The sequence below is a fragment of the Candoia aspera genome, chromosome 14 (genome assembly GCF_035149785.1).
Source record: "Candoia aspera isolate rCanAsp1 chromosome 14, rCanAsp1.hap2, whole genome shotgun sequence".
In the NCBI taxonomy this organism is placed as follows: domain Eukaryota; kingdom Metazoa; phylum Chordata; class Lepidosauria; order Squamata; family Boidae; genus Candoia; species Candoia aspera.
The window spans coordinates 9,481,975-9,496,743 of NC_086166.1; the positions used below are offsets into that span (position 1 = coordinate 9,481,975).

Genomic DNA, 14,769 nt, shown 5'->3' on the forward strand with positions numbered 1-14,769 from the left:
AAAGCATCCACCACTTGCTGATAGTTGTGTGTTTGCAGGGAGAGGAAAGCATGATTTTGAAGTACTAGTTAGCTTCCACTCAACCATGAAGCTATTTACTGTCTCTCAGCTTAACCTGCTTCACAAAATTGTTAAGAGAGGAGGAGCGAATGGAAGGAAAGCTAATGTGACCGCCTAGACTTCTAAGAATAAAGGAAATAAATGAGGACATATCATGGAGACACAGGCGTCTACCAGGATTGGTCCAAGATCTGTCGCAAAATCAAACATGGATACAGACCATTTCTTGAAACAACGTGACAGCCTTCCTTTTACATAAGACAAAGTTCCTCAAAGAAATCATTACCCAATATGAAATGTATAGGTACTACAACAAGGCTTCCCTAATTGGCCTAAGCTACAAACATTCATTACTTAAAATGATTAAATAGGACGAGGTCTAATTTTGACCAGAGTGTGCAATAAAACCAAATCTGATAAAAACTGCATGGTCAGCTTTCACAAGGTAGTCTGATATTGGGAGGTGTTTTTTTTTTAAATATAAGATACTCAGAACACTTCTTATTTTTCATTCCTAATCTGGAGTCAGATATTATCCCTGTTTTCAATTCTGCAGAAGACATCGTGCATAATTCTCATTCTGCTAGGCAGGGACAAGCAGATTTCTCATTGTATGTGAAATTACACCCACAAATAACAGATGCTTCCTTGCGTGTTTTCTGCTTCATTGTATTGCACTCTGCAAGAAAGAGCAAACTACAGATTATGCTTGGAAATCTCTCCCACACAAAGCCAGGGAAACGCATACAGCAGAGCTATGTGCAAAATAAAGGGAAAACTGGAAACGTTTGCTAAGGCTGTTTGGAAGCTGTTTTCCATGGCAGAAAAGAGAAAAGCCCCATACTTTATAATTTCATGGCATCAAAAAACTGTATACTCACAGCCCCCAATCTTCTTTCTGAGCTCCCCATAACAAATTAAGCCATAAAGCTCAAGGGAGGATTTTTTCAGCCCTTGAGAAAACACTGCAAAAGAAAGAAAACCACAGGTGTTCAAGGAAAAGAACGTACCACACACAAACACACAACTTGCACATGACTTGATCAAGCTAAGAGACTCAGCATCCTCTTCTTTAAGAATCTATGAGGCGTCGAGACAAATTCTGACACTTATTTCAACGTTACCTGATGTATTAGGAGGTCTCCCTGCAAATAATACAATATTATAGTCTGAAAAGGGGACACGTTTCATGGTTGGTTTTAGGAATGACACCGGCGCCTGAGCCCACCGTTACCTTTTGCAACATTCTGATTATCCAAGGTATAAAAACTGTGATTGATATTCTTGCTCTCTCCGTGGGGTTTGTGTGTTTTAAAATTTTTGAAAATATTTTTATTTTAATACTTACTTTTTACCTTTTTATAATGATTGCTTTTTATCGATTTGCTGTTTTATCTAATTGCTGTACGCCGTCCAGAGTTGCTTTGTGTGAGATAGGTGGCCATATAAATATGATAAACAAACAAACAAACAAACAAACCCTATGCTGCTGTGTAACTCTTCTAACCTAGTACCAGGTTTTACTTTAAAAAGTATAGGATAAATGGAAATCTGAACCCTGGTTCCAAACCCTGATTCTCTCACCCAAAACTCATTCGCTTCCTCCAGTTTCACACTGATCACCATTTATTTATTTAGTAGATTTATCTCCCACTTTTCCATCTGGAGCCAAGAGAATACATAGTGCCCCCTCCTATTTTTTCCAACAAACACCCTGTGAGGTAGGCTTGGCAGACAGAATATGCGACTGGTCCCAAATCACTCAGGGAGCTTCTGTAGCAGGAGGTGGACCAGGATCTCCGTCTCCCCACTCCTAAGCTGTGGGAGGCTGCAGGCCAGCACACCTGGAGGATGCCAAGCTGGGGGAATCCAATGAGATCTTACAAGAAATTCCATTTTGATTATCTTGCCACTAAAGGGTTTGGACTTTTTTGGTATGCGTTTTATTGTGATCTTTCTGACATTCTGTTTATTGTAAACCTTTTGGGCTTGTCAAAGAGAAAGGCGTAGAACTGTTTTGTTTCATCCAACCTGTTCCTTCACCAGAGTTCACCAAAAGTTTCATACATTAGGCTGGTGCTCTAGGTAGGGATTGTCTTGGAGCAGATTTATTTACCTCTTCCTCCCCAAACCCCAAAGCACAGTCAAGTTAAGAAAGTGTGAGTTGAAGAGTATCCTTGGCTGCCTCCTTCAGTGATTTTGCGGATTTGCCAAATTGTGCCTGAAAACATCACATGGAACAGCCCCCTGCCATATTGCTCGTGTCAATTTGATGCAGCCTTTCTCCACCTTTTGACCCCGGAGGAACCCTTGAAATATTTTTCAGGCCTTGGGGAACCCCTGCACATTCAGGCTCCAAGATAGGCCAGAAATTTCAAAATTATTATATTCGTTTCCTGGGTAGGCCTGTCTAGATGCATCAACAGTGTTCTTAAGCTGAAAATAAAGAATGAAACTTACCTCTTTCATGTGAAGTTGCCCGAATTTGAAATAATTTTCTAAATAAATCATGATCTCCCAGGGAACCCCTAGGGACCTCTCGTGGAATCCAAGGTTGCCACAGAACTCTGGTTGAGAAACCCTGGTCTGATGTAATGAACCAAGGCAAGAAGAGCTACCAATCACCAAGGTGCGCCTCTTATAAATACATATTCTTCCTTTTAACCTGCATCCCAAGACTATATGAATGGGATTTACAGGCAACCTCTACTTCAGTCACAGATGGGATGGAGGACTGCTTAGTCTGAACAACAAGAAAACGCTCTGGGCAAATCCTAAATTCAACCGACCACCCCCTTTCTACAAGCTGTCCATCCAAAGATAATCCACGTTAGCCCAAGACTAGCTGCATTGCTCAGAGAGCTCAACCTTTCAGGGTGTGCTCACCATTATCAAAGTCGATGTATTTAGAAATCTTGTGCCAAGTGCGGTAATAGAAGTGCCGGACCTGCTCCTTGTTCTTCACCATGATGGCGGGCTTGCTTTTCTTCTTATACTTCAGGGCAATGTTGTTTTGAATGGCTTCGAAGTCTTTGCCATGCTGAGAAAGACAAATATTGCAGAATGAGAAGAAGAGGGGCAGCCGGAATAAGGGGATGAAACACACTTCTTCTAGAGTGGGGCCAACCTTTCGTAGGTTTTTGGGAACAGGTGTTTCCACATCATACAACCAGACAGCCAGGTATCTAGATTGACAGGTGATTTTTCTGCAGAGTCGTCAAAAGGCTATACAGATTTCTAGAAGTTGACACTTATTCCAGAATGGCTATAGAAAATAGGTATTCTGTATGAATGCCAGCCTTCAGAACCCTACAAAAAGCACGGGGACAAATCCACTCTCCTTACAATAGGTAGGATTAGAACAGACAAAATTCTGGTGAATTCCTTTATGATACGATTTCTGGGAATCCAGACAATGCAGCAGAAACATGGGTGAAACACCGTTGGTGAATTGCAATTCATTCAACACAGAAAATACTGTGACTGGATTTGTTTCTATTTGGAAACTGTTTTTGGACTATTTGCTGGTCATGGGAAAAAATGAAGATTCTGGGTTTTGACGATTAAATTGTTTGTTTTTATAGAAATAATGCTAGCCAAGGTTGAACTAAGCATAAGCATTTATATATCTATTTCTAGACATTGGAGAAGGTTGGAAGTCACCTTCTTCTTATATTTTCTTGCTGTATCTGCACTTTCTTAGTTTGTCTTTTTTCTTTGATTCTGTATTCAAGCTTTTCTGTATTCTGTATTTTAACTTTATCTTGACACTTTAATAAAGTTTTTATTAAAAAAATCATTCAATACATAATGCTCTGGGATAGCGTGATATATTAGGCAATACACTGGGGTTGCATGATGTATTTCAGATTGCTTAGATGAAGGGAATAGGGCATGTAGTTTGCCTACTTCTCACAACAAGAAAATATATGACACATGTCTTTAAGTTTGCCTTAAATGTTGCTTATACAGGTAGTCCTTGACTTACGACCGCAATTGGGACCAGAATTCCCATTGTAAGTCGTTGCGGTTGTAAGTCTAGTCACCATGTGACCGGACCTGATTTTACGACCATTTTTATGGTGGCCATTACGTGAATCACGGGTTGTTAAGCAAATCGCTGTGGTTGTTAAGCAAATCCAGCTTCCCCAATGGGTGTTTTTTGCCGGAAAATGGCAAAAAAGTCGCAAAACACGATCATGTGACCGCAGGACGCTGCAACCAGTTGTAAATGCAAGCTGGTTGCCAAGTGCCCAAAATGCGATTGTGTGACCGCGGGATGGTGGTGTGATGTTTCGTGACACTCGGAAGTGCTTTACAGGCCATAGAGCACCTGTTCTGAAGCCGTCGTAACTTCGGACCATCATTAAACGCACGGTTGTAAATCGAGGACTACCTGTATATCTTTGGAACATGGTGCATCAGTTCACAGAGTTTTAAAAAACATACCTCATAGAGGCCCTCAAAGAAGGTATTCTTATCCTCCGTGCTCCAGGATTCCCACTGACGCCTAACTTTCTTGCCTTCTTCCTTTTCTCCAGTTGATGAGCTCAGGTTCCTTGCGGTAGATTTTGAATTGCTGGCTGGGGTGCTGGAAGGGATTCCTGAGGAGTTGCTGGTTGAGGTCCCACCATTATCTGCACCTTTAGAGAAAAAGTGGGGGGGGGAAACAAGGTCAACCAGCCAACCCAAAAACCGCAGCACAGATATTTAATGCCACAGCCATTGTTTGTATCAGATGACTTTTCACAAACTTTAAGGCAGTTGGAAAGCAGGATTTAATTTTTTAAAAGAACTTCAGCCTAAAAAATGCATTTATTTATCAGACCGATATCCCATCACAAACGTAAAAGACTCTCGGCGGCTCACAACAGTAAGAAAGCACATTCTCTTTTATGCATTGAAAGAATCACGACACCATGTATGGTGTCAGATCTGAAAAGCCCCCTGGAAAAGCTGCCTTCAACTTTTTCCAGAAGGCCAATAAAGTTGGGGACAAACGAGCTTCAATAAATTGTAAAACTGTACAGTGTAGATTTAAATGCAATACATTCTTAAACAGGGTTTTGCAAAATGGTTATTCCAAGTTTTTCAGCCTAGAAATAAAGCACCCAGTTTTCCAAGCTCAGGACAAGACTGTGCATGTATGCGTGTGGGCTTTGTTCCACCTTGTCTCACGTGTTCTGCCGAAAGGAATTCAAAAGCCTTTGCACTCCCATTTTTCATCTCAAAAGTAAGAGGGATAATAACGCATGATCACTGCTAGCTGCCATTCAACCTACCAAAAAAATTGCCAAGTGCTTGATTTGTACAGTAGAAAGCAAGCAGCATGGAATACTAGCCAATCAATGCACGTTTTGACCCATGTACAGAATGAAATAGGTCTCCTCCGTCCCACGTATGGACAGAAGCGCACTGCTTTGGGCAGAAGTGATTCAGTGGGGTAAGAGCAAGAAAACCCAAGACTGTCCTTGGTGATGGTGTGGGTGAACATCAGTGAAGGCAAGTGGAAGGGAAGGTGCTTGGAAGATTGGGGTTGGGAGGGCTGTTGGGATATGCCACAGCCTTATGAATGAGACCACGGCCAAGCAGTTGTAAAGGCCAGGACATCTGCAGTACATCTCCAAAAGCCATTATGAAAAAATTCAGGACAACCAACGTGCAGTTCACGAGAAAGGAAAACTAAGCTAAGCCCAGGATGAGATGAAGATTAAAATCGTTCTTAGTAGATGCCACACTTTTTACCAAAAAGTACCTCTGGAAGAAGAAAACTTATTCAACCTATGCTCTGGGTTTTATTACACATAATCCTTTCTACCACTTGGAAGATAGTTTCTGTTCAAACTGGACACCAGATTTTCCACTGTACTAATTCACTGTCATGTGTAAGGATGGCGAGCAGGGGGCTCCCATCCAGACTGTCAAGCGCATGCGTAGCACTGAGGAATTAGGTAGCCATTCCAAGAGACGCAGATCGGGACCGCCTTAACCTTTGGGGTTTATATGGCTGGGTTTTTCCCACGCTTCTTCAGTTTGTTAGGACTGATGTCCTAACTGCCAGGAAACACGCTGAGACAAGGAACTGGTCTCTAATGTTTTATTGCTTGTACATAACAGGAATCCTAACAAACTGAAGAAGCGTGGGAAAAACCCAGCCAGATAAACCCCAAAGGTTAAGGCGGTCCCGATCTGTGTCTCTTTGAATGGCTGAACAATTCCTCAGTGCTACGCATGCGCTTAACAGCCTGGATGGGACCCCCCTGCTCGCCGTCCTTACTCATGACATTCACTGCCCCTGAGAAACGTTTCACTAATCAGAAATGGATGCCTGTTTTCTTTTTCTTTTTTTTAAAGCACACCGCTAAATCCACAGATGCAGGACCCACAACCCAGCCATTCAAGAAAAAAAAATAGGACTTAGCGCCCATGAGGAGGTGAGGAGTCTAAGAGTAAAGCTCTTCAGTGTATTCTCCGATGCAGCGTCCTAAGCCAAGGTGCAGGAGCTGTGTGCTTCCTTGACGGAAGGGGATCCTGCAGGAAGCCCGCGAAGACGTTTCCTAGTCAAGCTCTCACTTTTCCCGAGTGTCGCGTGAGACTACTAAGATGGAATCCAAGTTATCTCCAAAAGGAGATTGTACTACACAACCATCAGAAATCACATTAACTCTCATCTACTGAATGTGCGAAATATAAAGGTAAAGGTAAAGGTTTCCCTTGACGTAAAGTCCAGTCGTGTCCGACTCTAGGGGGCGCTGCTCATCTCCGTTTCTAAGCCTTGGAGCCGGCGTTGTCATAGACACTTCCGGGTCATGTGGTCGGCATGACGACACGGAACGCCGTTACCTTCCCGCCGAAGCGGTACCTATTGATCTACTCACATTTGCATGTTTTCGAACTGCTTAGGTGAGCAGGAGCTGGGACGAGCAACGGGAGCTCACCCCGCCGCGCGGTTTCGAACCGCCGACCTTCCGATCAACAGCTCAGCGGTTTAACCCGCAGCCCCACCGCGTCCCATATGCGAAATATAAAAAAAGAACAATAAATAAAATCCACCCTCCAACGGGAATTTGTTAACACTGTGGAAATCCTATTCATATTCCTGATCTTGGTTATTCCTTCCCCAGTGGAATTGTATAAGCTGGCTATATTTGACACTTCCAATAACACAGTTAAACATTGAAAAAAGTTAAAGAACACTGGTTGTCTTTCACCTCTGCAGCAATTCAGTAACAGAACACAAGCAATTGGTCTGACTGAAGGAAAGGAGACGTAAGACAAAAAACAGGGAATGAGTGATATAGACTAATACATTCCAATGGTATCTGGATCCCATGGAATACGTAAAGGCAAAGAACTTTACTGTTTTGAAATCTATGCAACTTTGGAGGTTTAAGTTACAACCTTAGGTAAATAACTGTGCCAGGTGAAACAATTAATATGGCTATCAAGCCAGGATGAAGTGTTGCTTGTGTTGGTATGAGAACATACAGTAATCAGCAGTGTTCCAAGATACCACACCCACAAAGATGAAATGATGGTGGACTGGCAACTGTTACCATCTTTGTTTGAATAGGTGTGCCATCATACAATGCTACTTTGCATAGCACAGGGTGGAGATAGGAACTACACGGGGTATCCAAAGGCTGGAATTAACTTACTTCAAAAGGAACAACAAAAGATTTTGGCCATGGTGGAGGCTTCAAGGTCAAGCCACAGTAAAAGAGTATCAGTGGCTTGTAATTAATTACGTAGAAGATCAAGATTCATCTGCTGCACTTATGGAAATGGCATTATCAGTCAGGCTTTGCCCAACAATACTAATCCAGCTGCTACTGAACAAGTCGACAGGAATGGGGTGTTGTAACTTGTTTACTGCAAATTAACCAGTGGGATTTTTTTTTTTTTTTTAGCAGACTTATAGCAGTCTTCCACCGACAGGCACATACATGCAAGTTTTAAAAAAATCCATGTAGTGTATTGAGCATCCTCAGGTATTCTGAAAGGTACTCTAAAGCTCTGATTTAAATGAGTTGTACTATCACTATTAAAATCAATAACACAGCTGAGAGACAAGCTAATGTAGGCCACTGGGAAATAAAGTGGACTGACAAACCAGACTTATCGTGCTAAAGAAATATCAACCACTACCCAAATGTGTGACTTCTCCATTCTGGGACCTTACAACCTGGATGGGTATGTTCATGCGCAGGCCGAGTATCACTCTGCGTTGCCTGGTTAGGTTGCATCTCTCTTGCCTCTTCCAGGTCTGCTCTCCCTGAAGCAAAAGTTTAACGGAGTAGATTTCACTGATTCGTGCTCGGGAATAATCCCGCTTAATAAGGAGAATCAGGGGAGGGGAGGGAGAAAAGTTTGATCTTAGCAGCCAAACAGGCAGGAACCCAGGACCTCTGTACGCTGATTGCAACTCCAGTAGGAAACGGAGAGCTGAAAACTGGAAATTGTAAAGCAACAAAAGCCCATCCACTTTTATTTTACGACCTTCACACAGGAAGGCAATTTGGCTGGTAGAAGCATTAGCTTTGGGATTCTCATTCCAAAATGGGAGGCAGACTGTCTAGAGCCGGGAGGTGGATAGAAGTTTGGACTTCAGAATTCTGCTTACAAAGAAGGCTGGGATTTGTGTATGACTGAACACGTGAGTGGCAAGAGGGACGTATTTCCCTTCTGCTTCAGCATGGAGAACTCAGCCTGTACACTATACAATCTGTTCAGGATCAGGCATCAGTTTCGACGGGGTCCTAGATGAAGGAACGACCCATCCAATTTATCAAACAAATGGAGCAATTCAGCTCAGCAGAGAGAAGGTTGGAATAAATGAGACTAGAACCCTGAACAAGAACATCTCAAGCCTGGGCATCCTTCTTTAGGAAGAGAGGCCCCTGGCTGGGAAGGTCGCCCCATGTAAGAACGTTCGTATGCGGCGAAATCTAAGACCCGTGCTATTCTTTTGAGGATAAAGATCCAATCAACAGTCAAAGCAGAGGAATGGCTGCCGCAACACAGCGACAGGTGTCTGTAAAGATGTGCTGACACTTTTTTTCCTAGTCTAAGCTTCTGCTAAGACCCTTCGTACGGCTCAAGCAACACACGTCAACTTTTTCAGAGCAGCATATCACGCTAGATATGCTCCACAGAACACAAGCAAGAAATGGATGCATGTGACTACCTGGCAGTCTCTATCAGGTTCTGATAATTTCCACTTTCTAGTTAAAAGGAAGGACTGTCAAGATTCCAGGACTGTTTTAGTCTACAGACGTTAGTTAATGTTGATCCCTGTGATAGACCCGCCATCGTAAAATGAATAAGCATTATCGTTCTGTAGGTTTCTAAATCTTTCCCCCCCCCCCCAGTTTTTAGGGGCTTATGTGTCTACAACAAGGCTGCTGAAAACAACTTCTGGGTAGACATGCTCCATGCTGCAATGTTTACCAGTGCTTATGTCACACAGCCTAATGGGTCAAAGCTATACGTAGAAATTCCCATGCATCCGTGCTGTCCAAACAGTATGATACTGGCAGGGCGACTCATCACAGAATCAGGTCAAACCAGGTGACAAACCATTTACAAATATGATTACAGCTTCGGAGGGTCCACCACTTATGCGCTGCAACAGCCTCTGGGTAGAGCTACTGTATGAAGAAGCTCTGAAGCCATTCTAAATGTAGACATGCTCAATAAGACATGGCTTGTTCTCCATTAACCAACTGGTGCCCAACATATTGATGTTATTGATGATCTGCAAAAAATATGCAAATTAGATATACTTCTCTGCCTTATGATGTGTGTTACATTTGGCTTCTGGTGCTGAAGAATTTGCACATCCTCTGTTCCGGTGAGAAATTTTGAGATGCAGCATCAAGAAAACAAAGCTGCTTTATATAATTGTCTACTTAAACTATGAAACAGACTTGAATTGTTCTACAAATTGATAGGTGAGATTTAGAATTCGTGGTCCCAGGAAAACTAAGTTCCATTCTCTTTAAAGGCCAAACCAGCAACACTCTTAAATCATGACAAAGTAGGTTATCTAGTCTGATTTCTGATTGTGCCACAAACGTTTTTAACAATTTGAGTTATTTACTTGCTAGGCTGTTTTGCACGGACGCCCTTTGTAACATGTAAAATCCACAGGCTCCATGATGTACAATGCACAAATGTACAATTTTGCCAGATTATCTTGTATTCATTCAGCACTTTCTGAGAAATTATAAACTGTCTATAGTCTACGTCACACAGAAATTTTGACAAGTTTGCAGCAAAAAAAAATGTGGCACAGTCTCAGTTGCCTCCATGAAGGCATGACTCGTGAATAATGGAAATATTACTATAAAGTGTATTTATTCAGTTTTTATTGCCATCTGCTCGCCAGGCACTACAAGCTAGTACGAATGTGAGAATAAACAATGGCCAACCCATGTCAAAAGCGAAGAGTTCTAGGCACAAGAACAGCTTCAAAAGAGAGAAATAGTTTATGCCTAGGGGATTAGATTCTCTTGCAACTGAAGAAAGGGATCATCCAGATAACCACAGCATCCAATCCAACTATAGCAATCAAGAATTCTCTCCAAATACTCAAAATCTGAAAAGACTGTTCACAATTGGCTTGGTTTGATCTTTTACACTAACTGCCGCCTAACCGTTTGCATTCAGGATACACACAGAGTATTCTTTTGAAGCAATTAATGAGGTTCACATTTTTAAAGAGCTAAATGGTAAAGTTCTTACATCAGAGTTCTCCTCCTAGGTATGGTAAATATTAAATGCTAAACGGAGTTATTCCTCTCTTAATTTAGACATACTGAATCAGCCCTACAGCAAAGCATTTTTCACTCTGACCATAAAGTATTTTCAAGGTTGTTGCAATGTGTTTAGAATTTGTTCACCAGAGTCAAGAGCAAGCTCAGAGCAGGAGGATAGGAATAACCAGCCACAATTTAAAATACTAGATTTAACAAGCATGTTGTTAATTTCTCTCCTGACACCACTCTTGAACATCCCCAGAAGACATTTCCATGGTTTTTAAAAAGAGCAGTCCCTAAAGAACAAAAACTTCCTCTAAGAGCTTAACACAAGATGGACTCCAATCCCACCAAAACAAGCAAGGATTCCACACCAAGCCTTTCTGCAACATAAATGTTCATGCCCCAACACTTCTCACAGCACTACGCTCCATATCCCCCAAAGCTTTTGCCATAATCAATGAGTTTCTCTTTGACGGTGCCACAAGACATTCTGGTGTTTTTCCTGCAACAGATTCACACAGCTTCCATCAGAAAAAGAACCTGTTCAAGACCATGAGTGGTGACAGCCAACCAAGGGCCAACATCTGGAAGAAGGAAAAAGCTTGACAAAGGCAGTTTTCTTTTCCTGCTACACCTTAATGTGCCCCGAATTCATATTATTTTTCAATTAAAGTACAAAGCTTCAGTGCACTTTCTTCTGAAGGTCAGCAGTAATTTAAAAAACGGTGAAAATGTCAACTATATGATTGAAGTACCAGCAAACACTGAAATTTAAAAGCATCTGACCTTCCAGATCTATTTTTTACTTTGAGAAACTTTAATATAATAAAAGAAGTTATTGAGTAAAAAGAGGCGTATACGCATATCTTCCAAACTGTATGTATGATAAAATATACCTCCTCATATGCTACACACCTGCACAAATATCGGGTTATTCCATTTAATTTAATGCTAGGGTTCAAACACTGCATCAGCAACAGTTTATTGAATAAATCACAATAGATAGAGTCACACAACACACTAAACCCAAATCAAGCAAACCACAATGTGGTTTAGCATGATGTGAGAACCCAGACAACAGGAATTAACTTCTGAATAAACATACGTAAGATTGGACAATGCTCAATCCAGACTCAAGTACCTATTTTATGCCACAGAAGCTGCTCGTGTGGCTCATAATGGCTGTGATCACACAACACAGAGCCCTGAACAAGCCCATGTTTTCCCAAAAGTGCCCTCCAAATATGCAGACTTCCTCTCCCAGGCTTCCTCTCCCAGATTAAATTTTAGTTGAGAGTGATGCATGGATCCAGCCAGTGTGATTGATTTCAGCTTCAATAGGACGCAGAAACTCCAGACGCTGGGTTGAGTAAGCCATGGTTGAGTTAACTACGGGTTGGAGTGCTGTGCTAGCATAATCAGCTAGAAATGGAGCAATGTCAAGGTGATGAGGATGATAATCATGCCGTGTAAAACCTAAATTGGGAGTTTATATGCCTATGAAAAGGAATAGCAATACCATCATCATGCAATTTAAACAACTGAATATTATTACAGGTAGTCCCCAGTTGAAGAATGTCTGGATTTATGGACAACTCCTAGTTAAGAATGGACTGCCATAAAGACTATTATATTAAAAATTCGCGTTAAGTACAATGTTTCGGGTTAAATACACAATACTGCTTTGCGTATTATTATGTTTAAGATGTTTTAGTGTATTTGGAAGTGTTTCTTAAGTGTTTTATATGCATAGAAAGGTAAAATATATACTATATACTTAGACAAACATTTGTCTACCTGATGCTAAATAGCTGTTCCGACTTACGTACAAATTTGACTTAAGGACAGATTTAAGAACGGAACTCGTTCTTAAACGGGGGACTACCTGTACTGTACAGCCCTTGAAACAGTCTTTGCAGGTACAGGAATGTCCTTAAAAAGATATACCGCAAAAATTAGAAACTTATGCCTTCTAGGAACCCTAATTTATAAATGTCAGACCTTGGTTCAAGCAACTTAGAAATGCTGGGGACGAGAAATTACTGTTTCTGCAATTTATCCTCTATGTATCACGCTGAGTTGCCAAGAAACACTTCCATCACTACTTGGTCTCCATGACCCCTCTCGTTAACCTCAAGGAGGTACAGCAGATAGTAATCCCCCCCTTTTACAACTCCCCTCAAAAAATAAGCAGAGGGAACATACCCTTTACAATCGCAAAGTGCTTAAACAAAGGTTATTCCAGTTAACCAACGTTTAATAAAAACTAGTAGCACTGGCATTTTAGAGAGGAGCAGGATATGGGGAAACCATTTGTTCCTCATCTCACCAAAAATGACCCACAATTACAGACCCAGTGCAGTATTACTGTCACTAACTTCACTCGAAAGATTTCTGATCCAACACTGACCTGTGTACAAGTTACAGAACTAATGGAGATGAATGGCTTATTTATTTATTGCATTTATTTCCCTCCATTCTTCTGGCAGTTCAAAGTGGTGCACATGGGATTTGAGCTCTCACTTCATTTTATGCCCACAGCAGACCTGTGAGGAAGATTGGCAGGGTGTGACCTGCTGATCTTGTAAGGGTCAAATGGGGACAGTCACTGAGTCTCCGAAATTATAGTTCAGCTTCTTCACCACTGTACTACATGGTTATGGACACCTGAAATGAGAGTGAAAAGCCATGCCTCCATTTATCTTCCATTTTCCCATATCTCCTACAGGCAGTCCTCACTTAACTATTTGTTTAGTGACGGTTCAAACTTATGACGGTGCTGGGAAAACTGATTTGCGACTGGCCCTCACAATTATGACCGCCGCAGCACCGCTGGGGTCACATGATCACATTTTGGGCACTTGGCACCTGGTTCACATTTATGACCTTCACAGCATCCCACAGTCACGAGATCGCCATTTTCAACCTTCCTGGCTGGCATCTGGCAAGCAAAATCAATGGGGAATAGCATGATTCGCTTAGCGACCACGTGGTTCGCTTAACACCTGCAGCGATTTGCTCTACAGCCGCCGCAAAAAAGGTCATAAAATCAGGTCGGATTCACTAATGACCGCTTTGCTTAGCAACCAAATTCCAGTCCCAATTGTGGTGGTTAAGTGAGGACTACCTGTATACTGTATGAGATGTATTTCATTGTTAAACACCAGCCATGACCTCTCTACAACTGAAATTCATAATGATTAAAGCAGTATAGTTCATTAACAGACTCACACATCAGAAGACAAATGGAAACCCTGGCACTTTTCTTGCTATTCTTGCAACTGTCGAAGCATGTTGTTCCGTTGAACAGGTAGATTTTTCTCTTCTGCTACATTTATGTCAAGAACGAAAAACAAGCTCCAACTTTGTACATTCCTAGCCACGCTGTTAGGGCCACTGAAAGAAGGTGAGGCTGCGCTAGTGCATAGCTATGCTTTGGTAGAATTTCTATTCATTCCAGTCTGAGTTCTGTAGGAACTTATTCAATTTAATTGTGCAGCACAAACTCTGCTCGCAGAAGACTCAAGATTCAGCCTCCAGTTAGAAGGATCCGTTGGCAGGTGAAAGCTTTCCATCAACGTTCTGGAAAAAAACGTCTGCCAATCAGAGTATACAACACTAGTCTATACCAGTGTTTCCCACCTGGGCAGCTTCCAGACCACAGACTTCCATTCCCACAATTCTCTGTAAACTTCCACTCCCACAATGCTGGCTGGGGAATTCTGGGAATTGAAGTCCACACATCTGGAAGTTGCCCATGTTGTCAAAAGTCAACAGCTTCCTCTACATCTAACTATTAATAAGAACTAGATCAATATAGGATAGTGCTGAGTATGACAAATGCTTCTTTTGAATTTAATAGCTAATATATGTTAATCTCAGGTTGTCAAAATACACATCTAAGTGAAATAGCGCACTCCAGAAAGACGGATCCGCATAGGGAAGT

The 14,769-nt window shown here is 41.7% G+C and overlaps 1 protein-coding gene across 1 annotated transcript in view; it reads right to left on the bottom strand.

Annotated features, from left to right (window-relative positions):
* CRAMP1 (cramped chromatin regulator homolog 1) overlaps positions 1 to 14,769 on the bottom strand; it is a 43,157-nt gene that overhangs the window by 23,709 nt on the left and 4,679 nt on the right. The window contains exons 3-5 of the mRNA XM_063314808.1: positions 4,510 to 4,703; positions 2,947 to 3,100; positions 942 to 1,025 (exon numbers count right to left, since the gene is read on the bottom strand). Of these exons, the coding sequence (XP_063170878.1) occupies positions 942 to 1,025; positions 2,947 to 3,100; positions 4,510 to 4,703 (432 nt within the window). The remainder of the gene's footprint in view (positions 1 to 941; positions 1,026 to 2,946; positions 3,101 to 4,509; positions 4,704 to 14,769) is intronic.